General features: G+C 36.8%; 2 protein-coding genes across 3 annotated transcripts in view; one reads left to right on the top strand and one right to left on the bottom strand.

The window, feature by feature from the left end:
* LOC114478379 (circadian-associated transcriptional repressor-like) overlaps positions 1-21,891 on the top strand; it is a 61,880-nt gene that overhangs the window by 30,283 nt on the left and 9,706 nt on the right. Inside the window, exon 2 of the mRNA XM_028471425.1 lies at positions 9,378-9,438. The gene's annotated coding sequence lies outside the window, so the exon portion shown is untranslated. The remainder of the gene's footprint in view (positions 1-9,377; positions 9,439-21,891) is intronic.
* ca14 (carbonic anhydrase XIV) lies at positions 4,534-17,307 on the bottom strand. 2 transcript variants are annotated; one of them, XM_028471426.1, is made up of 14 exons: positions 17,194-17,300; positions 17,003-17,078; positions 16,721-16,747; positions 13,135-13,314; positions 12,745-12,890; positions 10,862-10,975; positions 10,250-10,316; positions 10,011-10,168; positions 9,387-9,513; positions 8,708-8,731; positions 8,520-8,604; positions 8,360-8,404; positions 6,810-6,863; positions 4,534-5,294 (listed from the first exon to the last, which is right to left on the bottom strand). In XM_028471426.1, the coding sequence occupies exons 2-14, from the start codon at positions 17,067-17,069 to the stop codon at positions 5,198-5,200; spliced, it is 1,191 nt and encodes a 396-aa protein (XP_028327227.1). In that variant the 5' UTR covers positions 17,070-17,078; positions 17,194-17,300; the 3' UTR covers positions 4,534-5,197. The 2 variants fall into 2 exon arrangements, with proteins under 2 accessions (XP_028327227.1, XP_028327228.1); XM_028471427.1 differs by having other exon boundaries at positions 10,880-10,975; positions 17,003-17,307.

Below are 21,891 nucleotides of genomic sequence, written 5' to 3'. Positions count from 1 at the left end.
TTTGGAATAATGACCAATCTGAGCAATAATACAGGAAAGAACGAAGGGTAGTGTGTGTGTTTTTGTCATTTTGTGTGTTTTTTGAGTCTTTTTTGAAATAATTAGTGTTTATTTTTATCTCATTCTCTGTGCTTTTGTTGGTATTTTATGTATTTATCTGTGGTTTTGTGATTTTTTTTTTTTTTTTTTTGGAGTAATTTACTAAGTCGTTTTATATGTTATCTTTTTTTATTTAATTTATATTTTTTTTCTGTCATGTATTAAATGAACTTCTTGAATTATAATTTTTTGGGGGAATCAATTTGGGGGCTGCACAAAATCAAACTGAGGGCCCTATGTGGCCCCCGTGTAGCCAGTTGCCCACGTCTGGTTTTGAAGTATAATGGTTCCTAACTTGTGAGTTTGGATGCATAAACAAGTCACAGACAAATTTCATAGCAGCATTTACCTTGATTTTAAAAAGGGAAATGAAAATCTACTGTGTAGGAGTTTTTTTTTTTTTTTTTTTTTTCAAACCCCAGTAAGTCTGAAAGACTTTTATTTATTTTCCAATTCAGGTTTAAATACTGTTGTTGGTGTTTTTGTCTTAAACTTTGGTATTTCCCCAAGGTCACACCAAGTTGAGTTTTGATTTAGAAAACACAATCACCTATTTTTTCTTTGGTAAAGTGTGAAACATTTTTGTCCACATAAGTATTTTTTTTCTATCCTTATTAGATCAATTCAAAGACACAGCCATACATTACACATGTTTATTACAAGTATATAACCTATAAGCAGCGCTGGATTTGTAAACTCCTAAAAGTGAAAGGTGACAATAAACGGTTTAGCCATGAAGCCTCTGTATTTAACTCAATGCATTAGTGGTTTAGCGTTTATCACAACAACTGTTTCATTCATAATCATTAGGTAGTGACGCCGAGAATAGGACAAGTCTATGGGACAACCCTGTCTGTCTGTCTGTCTGTCTGTCTGTCTGTCTGTCTGTCTGTCTGTCTGTCTTATTACCGACACATTCAAAAAGCAGAGGCTACTCTAAATAGTGGATTCCATCCATCAGATGACTTCCTTACCTCTGTTTTGTTGCTGTACAGTCTTCCTTGTGCCACAGGAGGAACATCAGAGAAGTCTGGATTCTGTTTTTAGTCGCCGTTACACGTTTCACTTCTTGTCAGGGTAAACAAGGCGTGGCTTACGTGTTTTGGCTCGTGTGCGCGTTACGTAACTTGCTCCAATGGTTGCAGTCTTCAGCTAAAGCAATGGTTGGTGGGCGGTGCTCCACTGTCTGTTATAAATAGTGTGTGCTGTTAGCGTTAGGGCAACATAACATCAATGTTACTTCTACTAAGGACTGTCGCAATGCGTGCTTTGTTTGCTGTGCTGTGGATGTAACAAGGAGCGGGAGATAGACAGATACACAGCAGCATGTTTTTCCTCAAGAAAGGAAAACCAGGCCAAAAACACAAAAAAAGAAAGAAAGGAGAGGGAAATATGATGCTTATTCAATTTTTCGCACATCTTTTTTTTAGGCAATATTATTATTTTGTTTGAAATAAACTACGTGCACTCTTCCTTTTGCACATCAAATCTTAATTGGAAATTAAATCATTTGAAGACTAAATTTTGCTGCCACCAAGTCTTAAGTAGTTGGCCAGAGTGTCCCCTTGATTCTAATTATTCTGACTTTATTTTCTATTAATCTTTGTACACGTTTGCTGTGTGTGTGTTAGTTATACCCCCCCCCCCAAATTAAATAAAAAATTACCAGCCGCTCTTGAATTGTAGCAAAAATGTCACAAACACAATATTCAATAAATAACTAAAATATCATAGAACAGATTTATAAAATACAAGCAATGATAATGGAGTCATTAGGTTATTGCAGGGTGGTTTTTTTTTTCAACCTTAGGGTCATGACCTCATGTGGGGTCACCTATAATGTATATAATGTATGTACCTATAATGTATATATATATATATATATATATATATATATGTGTATATATATGTATATATATATAGAGAGAGAATGGAGGTAAAAAAAAAAAAGGATTAAAATTGTATTTTTTAAATTATTATTTTTCAAATACATATCACACACAATAAATATCAAATAACTCTATCCTAGACTTAAACTTTCTGATATATAAATTTAGTTCAAATAAAATACAGTGTAAAAATATCTAAGGTGGTGCACTTGTCACTAATCCTGGCAACTCTGTATTTGTAACACACTTTAATAAACATGATCAAAAACTAATTGTAGAAGAAAAAAAACTGTCTCTGGGGTCTCTGGACATTTGTGATATTAAAATGGGGTCACAACCCAAAAAAGGTTAGGAACTTCTGGGTTAATGTGGAAAAAAAAAAAAAGCTAGAGATTACTAGTACAGTTTCTGGGCAAAAAAAAAAAAAAAAGTGTAGATAACATAACAAGATGATTTATACCCAAGGCCCAAAATGTGGTGCTACGCCCCTGCGTTTACCCCTTGGGATACTTGACCATCATGAATTTATTTCCAACATAATGAGTAATGTCACACTATGTGTCTACCAGACACTCTTTCCACCAACTGACATTAAACAGCATCCATGGGATAAAAAAAAAACAAACAAAAAACAAAAACTATTATATATGGTGTAATTTTCTACAAAATCTTCCTTAAACTACCAAATATGTAGGCAAATATATTTCCTGAAAGAAAACATATGTAGGAAAAATATTGTTACTTAGTTCTTAGTTGCATCTGAAGAAGATGATATTTAGTTGTAGATTGTCTGCAGGAAAGCCTTACTCACTGGGAATGGCAAAAAAAAATAAAATCTGGGTAAACTGTCCCAGTAAAACAAGGGGGTATTATTTGAATGATGATACTTTTCTGACGTACTTTTGCGTATCACTTAAAGGGGACATATTATGAAAAATCCACTTTTGCAGTTTTTTTAATCACAAATGAGGTAACTTGAGTGTCCACCGGCACACAAAATGTGAAATAAATCCATCCAGTCGTTTTTTTTTTTTTTTTTTTTTTTGTGGTCTGTGTAGGTCTTACAACACAGAGATTTGAACATTTTTCCAGATTTGTGACGTCACAAGTCTAATCGGGGAAGATCTGCTGGTAACTCCACCCATGGACTCCACCCCCAACCTGATAAAAACTTTTGCAAAAGTCTGCTATTGTTTTACTTGCTAGCAAAGGAGTGATGGCTACCGGTAAAACTAAGTACTTTCTTTTTTTTTTTTTCAAACTTTATGCAAACATATAAAACAATACAATACAAAAAATGCAAATACAACCGCCAGGGCTAAATACAGAACTTGCTGGCTGCCGGTGCCGCGCCTCCACAGTGAACGCACAATGTGTAAGCACTATTTGTTCATGCGGAGGTGTACTCCACTCCTGTGGTTTGGCGCATTGACGAACCTGTTATATCGCCTCGTATCGCTGATCTGACGTGTTTGTGACACAATGCGACACAGCGGTTGGAGAAAGCAAATGATTATCACATTAAATGCACTATTCCTGTAGTTAGAAGAGCAATGGAGGAGGAGAAAGTGACATAGTAGCTTAACACTCCAGTGAAAGTTTGAATGACTGCTGCTGCTGCTGTTGTGAGACATTAAGGACAGGGACGGACTCAAAAACAATAGCCGCTAAAATAGTAAAAACAATAACTGTGTGGATAGCAAATATAAAATCGCTTTGGTGATCACTGAGAACTAGACATGAAGTGAGTGAGCGTCTATAGACACGCCCACTCATGGATATGCATAAGTAGGCCCCAAAACGGCCCGATTTCAGAACTGCTCAGAAAGTGATTTTTAAGAGGGCTAAAACTCAGGAAAACAGGCGAGTTTGTGAAAATGAACCTCAAATACTATGTTTTTGGGGTTCTTCGAACAAATGGAGATGGGTGAATAATTGCATCATATGTCCCCTTTAATAGAGAATGCATTGTGCACCAGCACCAGTGTAAAGTTAAGATGGTGTTGGGTTGCTTTTTATTAGTTAGACCAGTGGTCCCCAACCATCGGGTTGCGGACTGGTGTCACGGACTCAGTTTACCCCAGTCTCAATTTCCCTTCCGCATGACTAACCCGTACAAACACGGTCTCAAATTACTAAGCCTACTAACCCATTACACCAACATATTTGCGCATGCGCACTAATGTAAGGTAGTAGTTGAATTAATACCTGTGAAAAGCTCAGACCGCTACACCAGTACGTGGACCATTTGGTGCCAAGTAAGAATAAAGTTTCTGAAAATTTGTATGTATTTCATTTCTGTACATTTTTTAAAAATTCCACTTCCATTTGCTAGAATTCGAGGATAATTTCATGCTTCTGTTTTGTGTGAATAGTCAAGGAAAGGCCTTTTTTCTTAATCCAAAACTATTTTTCTGTCCTCAAAAATCCCAGAAAAGTTTCTAACAGAAAATCAAGCTCCTTCCTTTAAACTTTCAAATTAAATGGGAAATTTTGTTTCTAGTGATGCAATTATATAAAATAAGCACAGTGATAACAGGGGTTTCTGATGTTTTAATGCAGTGCCTGTGTTGACAGGTTAGATACAACAAGTAAAGCAATCAGACAAGGGGTGATCTATAGCACCCAAACTCTTCTTTCAACAGAAAAAGAATCATATGTACATAAGTCTCAGATTGACAGCAAGATCTGATTACTAACATCCAGAGCCTCAATGTTTGCACAGCCGTAATTATGTTTTTTTTATTTGTTTACCAGCCTTTCTACTCCATCTGAGAAAATACTTTTATTACACAGATAAATAATGCCCTGTAAACGTTTCTGTTAGAGCTATTCATATAGTGCATTGTGCTTGTGTTTCAAGGAACCATGTGGACATGATAGAATATCTAAAAAACAACTAATGGTATAATTTACATATACTTTACATGGGTCAGCCAAGTTTTGAAGGTTGCACGAGCCACAAAATAAACCCAGCACAAATGACAAAGTAGTTTATGAACAAACTGAAGAATCCACCAACGGTAAAGTCTCTCAGTTAGGATGAAAATAAGACCATTTTTGACACAGAGGTAAACTATGAGTTGACAGTCCATTTCGCTTCCTTCAGTTTTCTTTGTTGGTGCCTCTGATGAGACATTTTCAGTGAAACCTTCACTTGTTGGAGGAAAGTTTGAGTAAACTGTGTCTAATGATGGTGGCGATGTCCGCTAAGGATCGGTTTCAGGCTTGTCTTTTATTTCTCCATCTGAGGTTGAGTTCATTACCATGTCTTGTTTTTTCTCATCTTCTTCTGGCTTCTTAGTCCTAAAAAAACAACACAAGCAAACATCACCACGCATGCTGCAAGAAATTAGGCATTTACTTAATTTTGATGTAGTTTGTCATGTTTTCCAAAAGAGGTCGCTCTTTGTTACAAAGAGAATTTAACTCAGTGATACAATGGATGCTAACAGTAGGGGGAAAAGAGAAGGAATGTATTTGAATTAGTAGGATGAATGAATGGAATTTTTTTTTTGAAATTGTTTTATATTTAGAAGGGACTACCCTGCATTGAAATACTGGCTTTTATTATATATCAATTGGCTGATATTGACAACAAATCACCCTCACAGTCATTTGTCACAATTTGGGATCAATTGAATAATAAGTCACCATGTGGAGCAGACTTATCATTTTTGGTTTGCATGCACTGAATTGTGAGTTTAATTCTGAGTTTAATTAGTGCTAAAGCTTAAAATCATTATTATGGTACAAAATTCATAATACTGTCCCCTCCAAAAGTATTGGAACGGCAAGGTCAATTCCTTTGTTTTTGTTGTATACTGAAGACAAAAGTTCAGAATTACAGCTTTTATTTCATGGTATTTACATCTAGATGTGTTAAACAACTCAAGACAGAGCACCTTCACCCCTGCCCTGTGGAGGTTGGCAGTGATGTCACTGACTGTTGTCTTTGGGAGTTTCTTCACAGCTTTCATAATCTTTCTGTCATCAACTGCTGTTGGTTCCCTTGGCCGACCTGTTCGATGTCTGTTGCTCAGTACACCAGTAGTTTCTTTCTTTTTCAGGACATTCCAAATTGTTGTACTGGCTATGACCAATATTTGTGCAATAGCTCTGATTAATTTTCCCTCTTCTTTCAGCTTCATAATGGTTTGCTTTTCTTCCATAGACAGCTCTGTGGTCTTCATGTTTGCTTAACAGCAAATGCAGTTTTCACAGGTGAAACCCAAAGCCAAAAACAAGAACTATTTAATGTTTAAGCAATCAATCTAAAAGGCAACTACAAACACCCATCAGTCACATGTTCCATTACTTTTGCTCCCTTGAAAAGTGGGTGGGTTCAAACAAAAGGTGCTCTGTCCTGAGTTGTTGAACACATCTAGATGTAAATACCATGAAATAAAAGCTGGAATTCTGAACTCACAACCAAATGCACTGGTCTAAGCTCGATCACCTTTGGAAAGGTTTAAGCTACAAGGTTGTAGGTTTGAATTAGGAGTTTTCTTAAGGTTTTCTGGGCAATGTTGAAATTAGTTTAGTCTCACTGTAAATAAAAATGGATTTTAGGCCAACTTTAGTCACTATAATGACATACGGTTATGAGTTCTTTCTGTTGGGGCAGCTGGAAGAGGCTTTGGTACCCTACAACCGTGATGAAGAAAAATGTTAGTATAAAATACAAATACAGAAGTTGTTTAAGTAGGTCTGCTACAAGAAAGGTGTTAAAAGGTTAAGTCAGTATTAGTAGCTAGATAAATCATAGACAGGAAGCTAACTCTATATTTGTAGGTCAGAGGTCATGATTTTAAGAGTGACCTTGGCATAGGAGCAGGCCGGTTATTGTGCAGGATGTCCCAGCTAGAGGTAGAGCTGTGACGAGATGAAGAGACACAATCACATGACCAAATCAGCAAGAAAAGGAGACATTTAATATTTAAAGAGATAGCATGGGAACACATTTCAGCACCTTCTTGTTAAATACAGAAATCAATAGCAAACAGCTGAGTATGTGTAGTAATTTGTTAGAGAGTTGTTCCCAAAATGTTGGTTACCTGATTATTAAAGAGAAAGGCCAAAGCCTCACTTTACACAACAAGTGTAACAACTCGTTTTTCTATCTGATTATGCATTAAAATCCCAAGATTTGAAACCAACATTACGGTGGGACATAAGGGTTTATGATTTGAAGTGTACAAATTAAATTACATAGAAATGTTAGGAACCACTGAGTAGAGCAGTAACACAGTTCAATCACGTCCTGGTTCAACACAGAAAGAATTTTCATTTTTCCATTAATCCAATGTAATTATAAGGTAAGTAGGAACAGCAAACTCAGTACAGGCTTTTGATTACAGCAGAGGTCAGAAGACCAGATTATCCCCAGCGCTGATTTCCAGTGTGCTTTCAGTTTTAATGGTGGAATATCACAAACAGGATTGATCACTATGGTTTCCTATTAACAACCAAATCTTACTGAACCTCTGAGGCCTGGAGAAATCTGACATTTCAGAGCAAACAGAAGCTGATTAAATGATTCATTTATTTCTATTCTCATGACGACGTATGTTTAAATATTTGTGTGAAATTTCTAAAGATAAAAACTAAAATTCTTGTGGTTTGTATTTTGCCCTCAGCTGGGCTGGGCTTTTAAGGTAGATTCCTGAAGAGTCACAGATTATTATGTTTTATCTGTTACTCTCATCATAAAACCTGAATCTGAAGGTGTTATACATACAGTATCTGCAGAAAGCCTGATATGAGCTTCTCCTTACATCAGGTCTTATGTTCTGAGAAGAAATCTAAAACATGCAGGAATGCTACCCTCGAGGAACATAGTTTGAGAACTAAGGTGCGTTCACACCGAACGTGATGTCTGCGACTCTGGCGACTAGATCACATTAAAAATCAATGCAACGTCAAGCAACCTCCAGGGACTCTATCGCACGATCTAAGTCGCTAGAGGTCGCTCAAAGTTGAAAATTTTGAACTTTTCAAGCACCTGTAATTAGTTTCTCACTACGTCACTCCCCTGGTGATCACATCACTGGGGTAGATGAGGCAAGCAAAAAGCGCAACTATGTTCAAGTGACTCATCACAGGCGATTTAAGCAACTATAGTCGCTGAAATTGCGTTCGGTATGAACGAATACCTTCATAATTTTTAGCTGGTTAATGACTGTTTTATATGTAACAATGTCTCTACAGACAACAGTATGTGATAGAGGCAGAAATCAGGATTTTTTGGAGTATTGTATTCGATCAAGTTTGTACTTGATTTAATACAAGATCAGCGCTGAAGTGCATCTGTCTAGCACAAAGATATTAATTCACAGTCCCCTGTCAGTAGTAAGGTCAGGTTAAACCACCTGTTGTTTACCACAACTGTTTCAAGATGAAGGAGTCTAAAAAATCTGCCAGGAGAAATGAGATAAAGTGATAAGAGAGTGGAAACGTTTCATGTTTTTGCTCATTGCAAACAGTAACAGAACAGAGAGCAACAACAAAAAAGCAGTGAAAACCTCTCACCGGATTGTCTTTACGATGAAACGAACAATAACAGCCAGCCCCACACAGCCACACATCACTCCAATGACTATGGCTGTGACTTCACCTGCAGGGGAATAAAACACAAAGACCAGAGGCATGAAAACTTAAAACAAAAAAATCAGAAGTACAGCTTGATAACCAATAAGAAGTGAAACTCTGGGCCTTACCAGGAGATAGCTCCTTCCCCGACTCTACAAAATGCAAATCAAATTGTTCATCAATTCAGGATAGAGTTAATGACTTCATCACACAGAATGACTGACTGACTGGTTTATCTTAGCAGGATCTGCTGTTATGTCTGCCCTGTGTTTGACAGCAGCGCTGATATCACCAGCCTTCCAGTTCAGTCCCTCACTACAAAGAGCACTTTACACAGATTCTCCCTCTTTTGTCTTTCTCCCCTGCTCTGTCTCCCTCGTCCACCTCTCTCTCCACTGCTTTTTCCTCTCAGTTCAACTTGTGTGACAACAATGGGCTCAGTGTTTAGTTTTTGCTCATTCTTTTGTCTTCAAACCAACACAGTGGCTTTTCCTATACTTCCTATTCCTATTTCTCTTACTATTTCTTCTTACTTCAGATTATTGGCTACCTACCAGCTTGCATGAGAGTTTTAGCAAATGAGCATTACAATCCATCAGTGTAGAAGTGCTAATAGGCCACGACACTCAAGTTGAAAACAGATTAGCTGTTTAACCTTTTGCAGCCTCATAAGAACATTCTAAGAAGAATTATACCCAAAGTAGGGCACTATGTTGGAAAACCAATGTGGAGTTTGAAATGCTTTGGTCTTTAATGAAAGCTGTTAACCACAACTGATACTTTCTGTGTTTTTAACAGCTGACCAACCTGCAGAGAAGGAGGCAAAGATGACTCGATGGTTGAGCGGCTGCGTTGCACGGTAATTATCTTGTAGCAGCATCCTATCTGGTTCTTCAGCTGTACTGGAGTAAAGTAGTGTCTCCATCTTCAGGAGCTGGAGCAGAGAGTTACAGGTGGAGCATGTTTGTTAAGTTAAAAAAAGAATGCTCTGATCATGTCATTCTGCTGTAAGACACAGATCGTAAGTAGTGATTCATAAAGGGGTCATTTGTGATGTTTTAGACAGTGTATTTGCAATCCCAAGAGGTACAAGCAGAAGCTAAGCTGTAAGTATTCCAATACAAGAGCAAAGTCCTCTTAAAAATGTTTTTAAAGTCTAAAAAACATACATAAAATGGTTTGTGGTATTTGGATCATTTAAAAAAAAAAAAAAAATCTTAAGATTTTTCATTTCTATTCATTCAAGTGCAATTACAGTCTTTCAAAATACATTTATATTTATTTAATATTCTATGGACACTTATCACAATGTTTTTGTCACACTTATCATGTATGACTATAAGGGGTATTCTTTGGGTCTATATATTAAAGTATTGGCATGCTGGTTCTGAGTCTCTAAGCTTGAGTTCAGTGTCAGTGTTTAAAACAGACCTGTGCCTTTGAGATTTGAACCCTTTCATTGAACAGTGTCCACATCACACTCTGGTAGCAGGGGGGAGTCGTTAAGGAGCCGTTGTATCGATAGTAGCGTCCCAGATCCTTGGGAAGCAGTGTCTGCACATCAAATGCAGGAATGAACGCTGACTGCTCTGACGGCGGAAGACGGAAATCCACATGAGGTTTTGACCATAAACTAAACCAGATTGGGTTATAGTGTTTCATCAACTTACTTGCATGTCTGATGCGACTCAGGTAGTTCAGGATGTTGTTAAATCCTGGGTTTGTTTCCTCACCTGTCTATGAAAAAAACTACTTAGCTTTCAGCAAGAAACATAGGCTTAAAAAGTTCCTAGTTACTCATTATTGATATACAGTAGCTATTTTTGTGAAGGTTTGCTTCATAATAAAGCTGAAAATTTAAATTCAGTGCAAGAATTGACTGCACAGAAGACCACATTGACTAAAGTTCGCCATTAATTTAGCAAATATCATATGAAACTATTTGTGTTCTTAATCTTTCCTGCAGAACCCAATCATACAGAAATTCCAATTGTTTGAATATTAGCAAGAAGCTGTAGTGCAGGAGCAAAGGGCTAATTCTGCAATGTTGCTCTGGCAATATAATGATATTCTGAGCAAAATACAGCAAAGAAAAAAGTAATTATCGTATTAGTTAGGGAGCAAAAGTCATTAAAAACTCATCCTTTTAACATTATTTGGGGTTTTGCTTGAAAGTATTGGTGACCACACCAGGAGATATCACAAAATAAAACAAAACAAAACTATTCTTTCTGTATTTTGAACAAATCAGTGATTTTCTTTTCTTGCTTTTCTCTTCACACCTTTAAACCTTTTATTACCACAATAAGGATTCCTAAAACAGCCAGTCCGTTTCTCTGTGTCATCGCTGCCGACATGTTGGGGTAGAGCTCAGAGTTGTAGTGCACCACATGTAGCTGCAAAGAGGAGGAGGAAAGCGATTAATTGTTTTCACCAGTGACAGGCACAAGACAGAGAGTGTCATGTTCCATTTCATCTCACATCTAATGACTAAAATGTCAAATATTTTTAGGGAAATCGTGTTTATTCAAAGAAACAGGAAAGCGTTTCATTATGTAATACAACCTCTCGTGCATGTCAGGATCAGTAATTCTTATTTGTCCTTTTTCATCCGTTTCCTTCTTTCAACTCTGCACGATTGGAGCTTGACAACCAATCAGCCCTGAAGAAACTCAAGTGTTGGCAGAGTTGAACAGTGACAGATGGGTGGAAACAAAGGTGCTGTGGCAACTTAGCCTTTCAGTTTTTTACCACTGTTTTCACAACAGTGTTTTTGTCACTGTTCTTTTTCCATTTTTCATTGAAATGAGCTATTTTTAGGTTAGTTTTTCATCTTTTTTGCTGTTAATCTTAATTTATAATTTTCTCCCTCTGGGTCAGCTGTTTGCATGTTACAGGTGACAACATGGAAAGCAGAATAATAAAGAACTAGTATGAGGATAACCTAGGTTTTACATTTCAAAAGCTGAAAAGGAAATGATTGAGATAAACACTGTGATTAGCCTGAAGCAGGAAAAACTGTCATACTTTAGATCAGGTTTTTCCTCCGCTCCATCATCAGGATAAATCCTTTGGAAATCTAGTTTTTTTCCCTCTTAATGTGACGACTGTGCTACATTTAGCACTATATAAATAAAACTAAATGTAGTTTTTCTCATCAACAAAACCGAGGCTTTGACTAAATGCACTTGAAAACATAACTAATTGAAACTGACAAACTTGCTTTAGCATTCCTAATACAGGCTATAGCCTCAGTGTGTAAAGCCAATCCAACAGTCGTTGTTGCTTTAAGTTCTTCATGTGAAAGGGCACGAGCTAAGCAGAAGTAATCTTTATATGTGAAGATAAACACAGGGTTGGTAGCTCCGTCAATAATAACACTGTAATTAATGCGACACACACACGCTTGCACATGGTCTAAACTCGACAAGATGTCAAAGCCAGGAAAAAGGGAGAGAAATGATGTGTGGCCCCCTTTTCCTTTTCATACACAACAAAAGTTAACTTCACTATGGACTAGAACATTTTTTGAATGATACTAAATGTTTTGGAGGAAACAACACTAACCATTGCATCACTGAGCTGAATTAATCTTCAAATAACAACAATACACACATTAACAATGTTACAAGGTAAGAATTGGAGGAAATAACAAAATTGAAAGAAAGTATTTGCAAGCTTTCTATCATAAAATTCGTTCACAAGTTTAACTCAATATAGTTTTGCGGAACAAAGGTAAATCTTCAAATCTATGTGGTAATAAAAAGTATTTATGGTTAGATTATACTTCTTTAAAATGCTTATACTCCATACATTTTTATTTAAATGAGGCTACACATTCATCTGATGTTTGGGTGGATCCAATCATTGAATAACTAAAAAACTACCAAATAGCATTATAGTAATGCTGAATCATCTTAAAAACAGCCATTATTTGAATTTAAAGAAATGTCTTGAACCAATCAAGGGTCGAAAAATAGTAGACCTATATTTAATAAAATACAATTTTTGACCAAAAAAAAAATGTAACAAGTACAAATCTCAGTTAAATGTGAAATTTTCTTAGATGTTCTGAAACGTTTTGTGTCATACTCCATACATTGTTTTTCTTTAACACAGTCCCATCCGCACTTAGCCTTTATGTTCTTTGTGTGTTCAAGCATACCTCAGCATCTGCACTCAGCCCATTGATGGTGTGTTCACTGCCCCCGTGACTCGGGCCGCCGCTGCCCCAGTGAAGGTGCATTTGTACGGCTGTAAAGAGCCATGGCAGTCCTCCCAGTCCCATCCATTCTGGCAGCTCAATGACAGCTTGTGGGGGGGGGGGGGGGGGGGGGAGAAAAAAGTAACAAAATTGTTGAGTCATTGAAGCAGAAGCTTAAACTCCCAAAGTAGGCTACATCATCTCTAATTTGAAAATAATTTCTCTGTGGAATAATGCACAGGGAAGAGTTGCTGCCGGGGGCTTTTGAGTACACTGTAAACAGAATGGCTGCTTGAACACACAACAGAGGACTCTACTAGAGACAGGAAGCCAGCCGGCTGCCATAGTTACCTGTGTGTCCATTATTGTACAGAGTGAAAGGCTTGTTGCCATGCTGACTGTAGCCCAGCGGGGTCACGGGGATCAGGCTGGAGTCATACTTAGTTTGTGTGGTTATAACATCAACCGGGGACTGAGCAGTACCGCCACATTCAGGGAAGTACTCTGACCACTCGGACTGACCCACCAAGCCTTCAACGGAGAGAAAACACAAAGTGAGTGAAGTCACCAAATCACACAGTACACTGGTTCCCAGTGGGTCAGTAAAAAGCCTCCATTGATCAGCCTCTAATTAAGCAGAGTAATTATTCCTTCATGGTCTAAAGCAGTGAAAACGGCAGCGTGTAGCACACAGTGTAGATAAAAACATTTCATAAACGTACATTAACATACAATATGACATAACATTACGACTGAGAACCATAAAGATGTCCTGGCAGTGAAACGACTTGGAAACTGTCCAAAACAAAGACTTTTCCCTTCTGGATTATTCATTTATTTATTTTTTTAATTTAAAAAGTGAGAATTGTGCCAACATCTCAAATTGTTTGACCCACAGTTTATTAATTATTACATGTGGTGAATAATGAAAGCCAATGATAAAGCCAGGCATTTAATTATATTAAATTCAACTTTATTTGTATAACGCTAATTACAACAGCATTCATCTTGTAGCGCTCATCAAATGTATACCATCTTTTTAAAAATATGGTATGTCATATTTACCTTTTCACTCTCAAAATAGTGTTTAGTTTTGATGCAGATGGAGTTTTTTTAAATGAACAATGTTGAACTGTTTACAGAAATAATAAGGAAGCACCTAAATGGGATAAATACTGTTGTTTAAAGTGCTGTTTATGAGCTTTTCACTTTTCTCTTTAATATTCCTAATGTTGAAGGTAAAAGCTAAACACTGCACTGTAGATGATGTCCAGTAAAATAGTTTTTATGAGAAAAATGTTTCACTTTTTTCTTTTTGGTAGTATTGTGGATCATCAACTAATTTTAATTCAATTCTATATCTCAGAAAAATATCCAAATATAAGTTAAAATTATATAAATATGATATGAATACAGAAGCATTAGGTAATTTTAAAAGATGGAATAACCACATGATGACAGATGTTAGCCAATAATTGAATGGTCAATGTTATGTAGGCTCCATACGTTCTGCTTCCTTTGTAGTTTCAATTGCACGCTCTGAAAGTGCTCTCATAATGAAAGAAAAAGAAAGGAAAAAAGGAAAATATCAGGTAAACGAGGGTGAATGAATGTCAGATTAAAATGGGGAGCAGCCCTTTAGCTTCTGGAGAAAAGACATTTTGGGGGACAATAAAAGGTAAAAGTTCACCATTAAAGCTTATTGTTATTTTTAAATAAATGTATGTACATTATTTGTGTTTATAAAGCAGGATTGTGTAAACTGTGATTTCAAATGTTAATATCTCATCCTTCATTTAATAGTTTATTTATAGATGCAGGTTTAGCTTTAGTATATAGTCTGTTGAAAAAACAACATTATTAATAGTTAATTTGATCATTTGAGTTATTTTTTCTGGCTTAGTCTAGTTTTAATCAAATAAATGAAAAACATATTATTCAACTTATTTCATTTTCATTCATTCACCAGTATATGCAGAGATTATGGTTATAATTAACTCAATTAATATCCCACCCTTTGACATTAATTCATCCATATCTCACAATTATCTGCATATTGGATGATAATCATTCTGGATAAGAAACATAATTTATTTTTATTTTTGACCCTGGCAATTCAGTTGTGTGAGATCAGCCCCAAGTGTTGAAAAATAGTTTGCGATTCAAACAAACTAAATTAATTACTAAATTATTAGTAAATAAAAGAATAAAAGAAAGTAGAGATGTCCCGATACAACTTTTTCACTTCTGATACATTACCGATATTGCGGCCTCGAGTATTGGTTGATAGCGATATCAAACCGATGCGATATCAGGACGAATCATACATAGTTTTATTACTTATTTAGTAGTGCGGAATGTGAGAAAATTATTGATCAAGTGATGTTATTCAAACAGAGAACAATAGTCAGCAACAGTAGGTACGAGAAAAACTGACCATTTAATATTAACCAATTGGTTACATACAGTACATTTTAACCTTCAATATCTACAGTGTTCTACAATTGAATAAATATAATATAATATATCGGAGATTTTAGATGCAGTCCGATAAAATCCGATATTTGTTTTCTGGCTGATTTCGGACCGATATCTGATATCAATATTGGATCGGTACACCCCTAAAAGAAAGCACCCTTTCTTCAACAGACCCTAACTGTAAAAAAAATGAATTAAATTTGATTCCCATGCACTGCGATCCTAAATAGGAGTTACAGTTGTAAAAGACAAGTGGACAGGGTTTATATATAGACCTGTAAATAGGTAATGAAGTGTGTGACCCACTGCATGCACCCCACACAGCAACCCAGCTTCAAAAGTGGTCCTGCTACTGGTTGTAATGGAGGTCTCCATGGTTACTAGAGGTTGAGAACTCTGACCCTCTTCCTCCCTTAAAATGTAATTTCATTCTGAATGTGGTAACTGACAAAGAAGCACGTGCTGATTCATTCAATGACAGGGCAATGAGTGAGGAAAAGAAGCTTCCATCACTGTGCAGCTCTGCATCACAACTCGACATGTTTGCTTGTGTGTTGCGCTGCAAACACTCATATGCCTATATGCCCATGCATCCTTTGTGATAAACGATGCCAACAGGCTACATGCACAAACTCTCAGAAACCCTGAATTCTACTGTACATCTCAGTGTTTCTCCCCTGAATGCAATCAGTGTGCTCCATTCATTTCCACAATGTCATTGTTCCCAGCATAGGCATCCAGTGTGTGTCAACAACACAATAAACACATAGGTTATTGTGTGTTACAACAATACAGCCACCGATTTGGTGTGGTTTTGCTTCATCCCGTCCCGTCTCCCCGTGTCTGTCCAGCACGCTCCTTCCAGTGCACCTGCCTCCTCTCTCTCCTCCTGCCTTTTCTTGCTTTCTTTCTCCCTGTATCCCCCCCTCCACCACCACCACCTCCACCACCAATACCCCCACTTCATCATAATCTCTGTGTGACTGCTGGGCTCATGCCAGCGTGCTGAGCTGTAACTAATACGGACAAAGTGGAAAAGGGAGGAAAGCAAAGGGAGAAGGGGTGGGAGATATGAGGGGGAAAGTAACAAACCCGGTGGAGAAGCTTTTTCTGAATGGTTCAATGTTTCAAGATAAAAAAAAATTAAAAAAACAATTAAGTATTACAGAAAGATATTTCAATATTTGACATCACTAAACTAAAATGCATAGATTGAGAACCAAAGTAGAAGAAAAAAGTAATAATTGTTGATCGATCATAAAACTCTGATTATTATGGCAAAAAAGAATCTTGGACCATCATCGACTCAGGTTCATAAGAAGATTATGAAGCAAGCTCTTTTTGTATTATTATATAGATCATTAGTATTCTATAATTATTTGTTTTAAGCTTACACTTCAAGTTCACTAGGTTTATATTTGCAAAATAGAAAAGAATTGTACCAGAAATTGTAACTTACCAGAGTAGGTCCAGGTGATTTCTTCTGCTGTAAAAAGAGAAACGTCCCTTGAAATATTTACTTCCATTGTGTTGGATTCACACAAAAAAAAAATGATTATTTTGAAATCATCAATTATAATAACATAAGCAGAATCACTATAATAAATCTTAACAAAATCCCATTTTCCTGCCAGCTATGTTCACACTAAAGTCTTCATACATTCACATCAAGCCAGATCATACAAATCACAGCCCCAAACCTCTCACATAATCACTATTCTTATGATAATTTGGTCCTTACCGGAGGCTTTGGCAGCTGGCCTGAGAATAAACAGCGTAAGCAGGAGAGAAAGACCAGAAATATCCATGATCGCCCACTTTTCCCATAAACAGAAAGAATAAAAGTAGATGAGAACCAAGTACCAAGTAAGAGAGAGAGAGAGAAAGAGAGAGAGAGAAGGGGGAGAAAGTGAGAGGGTCCTGCGATTCCACCTGCCACTGCTCTGCTCACACGGGTTGTTGTCGTTACATGCTGAAGCCAGTCCAGCGTACCACGAAAAGAGAAGGATGAAGAGAGGGTGAAAAGGGACGATTGGGTGCAAACTAAGAGGAATAGGCCGGAATGAATTCAGTGTAAGAGGGGGAGATGGTGGTGAGATACACCAGAGTGGGGGAGAATCGAACTGGGAGGGAAAAAGCAGGTGGAGTAAAGAGAGAGAATATGAACATCTGAAGGAAATATTGTTGAGTAGAGTGAATGGAAAGAGAGAAAGATTGGCCATGTGATGTCTAAACAGAGATTAATCCTCTTGTCGTTACTAACTGAACCCATTTTTGCTCCATTAGATGTAACAGACTGGGGCGCTTTCTGTTAGAACTGTCACATCTTTTTCACCAACTTGGTAGAGAGAACATATATATATATATATATAAACTTGGATAAGTGTTCTTATTTTGCACTGATGATATTTATTTGTGAAATGCATCCAGTGGGGCATTACAATAACCTGGTATTTCCATTGAGATATATATGGTGTAAAATAAAATGGAGTGTAGGTAGGAAGGGGTCTATGTATATATTGGTATCGGGTAATATCAGAAATTGGAAATTTAGTGTTAGACAATATCGGCATATCAGATATTGACAAAAAAACTAAAATCGAGTGAATGAACAATATCTATTGTCCAGCTCATACCCATCCTTATAAATCGATTCATGTGAATGCAACATTTGTTTATTAAATGAGTTATTTAGCTGAAACTTATATTCTTGAAACATGACATTTTATGTTCCGCCAAAAGAAAAAATAATAATCAGGGCAGGTCTCATTTGTTTCCAATTAGTAAAAATGTAATCACACACGATGACATTATTTCTATGTAATTCTAAAAACACCTGATTTAAGTTGTTCATAAAAAGCAAATATTCTGAGTTGTCTTTAGAAAAAGAAATTTTTGCAAAAAAAAACAAAACAGAAAAACACACATTTATAAATTACTCTGAACTGATGAGTCTGGATTAAATCCTTATCTCAAACCTCTGCAAAATCCATGAAACATTGAAAAATATTAAAACCATTTTTATAAGACTTTTACCAGTGTAATATTACATTAGCCATTCAGGCTAACAATCTGCTAATGCTATTAATACTAATCTAATTAAATTAGTTTAAGGCATTTAAGACATGCTGCATTAGTTTTTAAATGAATGACTCTTCTTTTATCATGATGATCAAATGTTCACAGTGAAAGCTTATCCACCACAATATGCCCTCATCCATAAAGTTTAAAGATTGTAGGTGAATTATAAAGAGGGAAGAATTGTGGTGTCGTGGTTAACTGCAAGAGAGCACAGGATTAACTCTCCAAACTTGTGAAATCTGCATGTTCTCACCATGAATGCATTGGTAATCTCTGGATACTACAGCTTTTTTCCTATCGTGGGAACAAGTACCGGTAAATTAAGTACATTAAAGCCACTAAATTGTATGAGGGAATAAATGTGTGAATATTAGCAAGTATTAGGGGTGTGCGTTACCATGAAGCTGACGATACGATACGATTTGTGTGTCATAATACGATATATCCTGATACTAAACAATACAACATATATTGCGATATCAAGAATTACAAATTTCACCTTTACAAGTACAAAATGGTATGAAATAAGATTTATTTCATTTTCTTTAAACTTGCGAGAACAAGTAAATTGCAAACATGCAAACTGTCAAATCACATTTTTCAAAAAAGTTTAACTTTTTCTTCGACAACAGATTCTGATTCTAAGTTCTTCAATTCTTTAAAAATGTTGTGGGGTGGGGGTGGGCATTGGCGGGGGGGGCTCTCGGCCAGGGATCTCTGGGGCATCTTGGGGGGCTGCTCGGTCGTGGGGGGGTGGCCTGGGGCTCCTTGGCTCATGTTGTTTCTGCCAACCTGGCTGCATCTTCAGGCCAGGGGCGGCACTTGGGTTCACAGAAATAGTTCTTGCACATTGATTGGTCATGGATGCACTGGCACGTCTTGAGCTGTGACATAAGCTCGTATTGGTCTTAACTTTAAACACGTTGATCCTAAATATCAGTTTTAGGTATAACCACTCACTCCTTCCCTCTGTTCATGGCCACCACCATTATACTTAAGCTGGGTGCTGCGTCACTTGCTTTAATTTCTCCACACTTGTCACCAGACTGGCTGAACTGATTACACAACACAATAAGCACAATATTACTATACTATAACATCACATCTCACTCTCACTTTAAAAGAGTCGACTATTCCTCACCTCTTCCATTTTCCTACCCTGACTCCCTCTTTCCTGTTCCCTTCCTGCTCACACAGATGTAACACTGCCCTCTCTTTTTATATTCTTCCTTTAATAAAGTGTTTCTTATACCCTTCCTTAGGGAGGGCTGGTGATGGTCACAATTATGCAGTAAAATAAATTCATTTATTTAATTTCAATGTCAAAACATGCATTGCTGTCACAAAAAGATTGCACTTCTTGTAGTGTTGACCTTCGACAGCATGTGCCGACAAAAAAAAAAAAGTTGTGTTTCATAAAAAAGAAATACAAATAATTTCCAACCTAAATGCATTGAGGAGTGAGGTCGTTTAACAAGGTCTGATGTGGTTCACTGACACCTGGTGACCGGGCGTTTAGGTGTTATGTATGTTAACGCAAGTAAATGTTCTGTAAAAAAAACATTACAAAAAATCGATTTCAACATTTTTGGATTTATATAATAATTGCGCAGTGAAATATCTATGGAAGCCCATTTCTGCCACTAAAAAAAATAAAAAATCACTAAGGAAAGTCATAATTATGAGTTAGTAAAGTCATAATTATGAGAAAGAAAGTCATAATTATGAGATAGGAAGTCATAATTGTGAGAACAAAGTCATAATTATGAGTTAGTAAAGTCATAATTATGAAACATTTTTGGTACATCCATCTGTACCCATGGCACTGACCAGAAATCTCCATTTGTTGTTCAATAAACTGCTACTAAAAGCTACTTCAGCCACATCAGTTTGATCCTTTCGACGCCAGAGCCTCTTTTTGCTTAGTATCTTTTCAAGGTTGCGTTTACTCAGCATATTTCTATGTGAATTTGCAAGCAAACAACGTATTTCATCATTTGTAAAGCCCCGTCTAAAGTAGTCTTCGATAGTCTTATCAGCCATCTCTCAGTGTCAGCTCACCACATGAACAAGCTGCTGTAAATGTGTTTAAGTATCTCATAATTATGACTTTCTATCTCATAATTATGACTTTTTCCCATAATTATGACTTTCCTTGGTGATTTTTTTTTTTTTAGTGGCGGAAACGGGCTACCTTAAATATCGCCATAAATTGCCAAATCAAATGTTTTCTTACATCCTTACTAAGTATTGTGACTGATGAATATTTTTCAGATGTCTACATTTGGATCATGTGACACAGTGAATGTTTAATATAAATTCAATCAGATATGATTAGGACTGATTTTTCTATCTTCCCACAGTTTGTCTGCTAAACACAGTCTATCACTACATGGCGTGTATTTTAATTATACTACACATGTTGTTTGCATAATGTTACATTACATAAAACTAAACGTGGTTCTGAGTGAACACTAGAGGGAGCTCTTTCCACACAAAGCACATTGAAGACATTTTTTGTATGTTTTTATTTTATTTTATATAAATTATAACACACAACCAAGCTTATGTTTAAGAGTTTATTTCCCTAATGACTGACATCCCACATGGTAAAATACACCAGTGAGGGTAAACACCGTATCACCAACAGTCAATAACCGTGAAACGTTGTAAACGTGAGCCACAGCAGATTCAGCACGAGTGTATCACGGGTCCACGGTCGACACCCTTCAACGTGTCACCACTGCACCAGCAAAGGCCAATGTGATGATCTCTATATATTCACCTGTTATGATGAAAAGGAAACATTTTGATGGGTTTATTCTAGAGCAAACCTTTGATTACGATTACATCACAGTGTTGGTTCAAGTTAAAATTAGCACATTAGCATAAAACTGCAAATTGTTACATCATCATAAATTAAGAAAACAGATGGATTAATGATGGATGCGTAGACGTTTTTTAATACATAAATAATTATTAAATATGTAATTGATAATTGTTTTTATGTATTTAATTATTTATTTGCATTAATTTGCGGTCTTTTGTTTGTGTGTCGCTCCTTTTCTCTCTCCTTGTGTATCGGACCGTTCAAACAAACGTGAAGCGCTCCAACCTAATTATGCAACAGCGGTAACGCCCCCAACGGCTTCCCATTGGCTGCCCAGTCGTCCACGGCGAGGCGGAGCCAGGGCGGAGCAAAGATTTTTTGGCTAATTCCATTGGCTGATGTTACGCAGCGCGTGCGTAGGTTAGCTTCATTCACAATTCGAGCAGAGGAGCAGCTTTTAGACATGTGCATATCCTGGTGTTTACTGTGGGATACAAATGTCACTGCTCCGCTAATGTTGGCGTTGGAGACGCTCCGCAGACACGCACCACTGTTCGAAGCTTATTGATAATGGAAGAGAAAGGTTGTTTGTTAAATTGGATTTTACAGACTCTGAGACAGTTTGCTACTGCTCTTGACAGTATTGGATATAGCGTGTCATTCTAATGACGACCTATAGGAGAAACAAATGGTGGTCAAGAAATATGATGTATGCATTT

The sequence above is a fragment of the Gouania willdenowi genome, chromosome 16 (genome assembly GCF_900634775.1).
Source record: "Gouania willdenowi chromosome 16, fGouWil2.1, whole genome shotgun sequence".
Classification (NCBI taxonomy): Eukaryota; Metazoa; Chordata; class Actinopteri; order Blenniiformes; family Gobiesocidae; genus Gouania; species Gouania willdenowi.
Note: the sequence above shows the minus strand (reverse complement) of the source record. Positions and strands in the feature narration are given on the sequence as shown.

Bases quoted from the DNA above. Each gene is read 5' to 3' on its own strand.
- ca14 (XM_028471426.1), bottom strand. From the start codon at position 17,069: ATGGATATTTCTGGTCTTTCTCTCCTGCTTACGCTGTTTATTCTCAGG. The intron at 12,891-13,134 runs GTAACTATGGCA...CCCCCCCACAAG, and splicing joins GTACAATAATGGACACACAG to CTGTCATTGAGCTGCCAGAA. The intron at 10,317-10,861 runs GTGTGAAGAGAA...TTTTTTTCATAG, and splicing joins TGGTAATAAAAGGTTTAAAG to ACAGGTGAGGAAACAAACCC.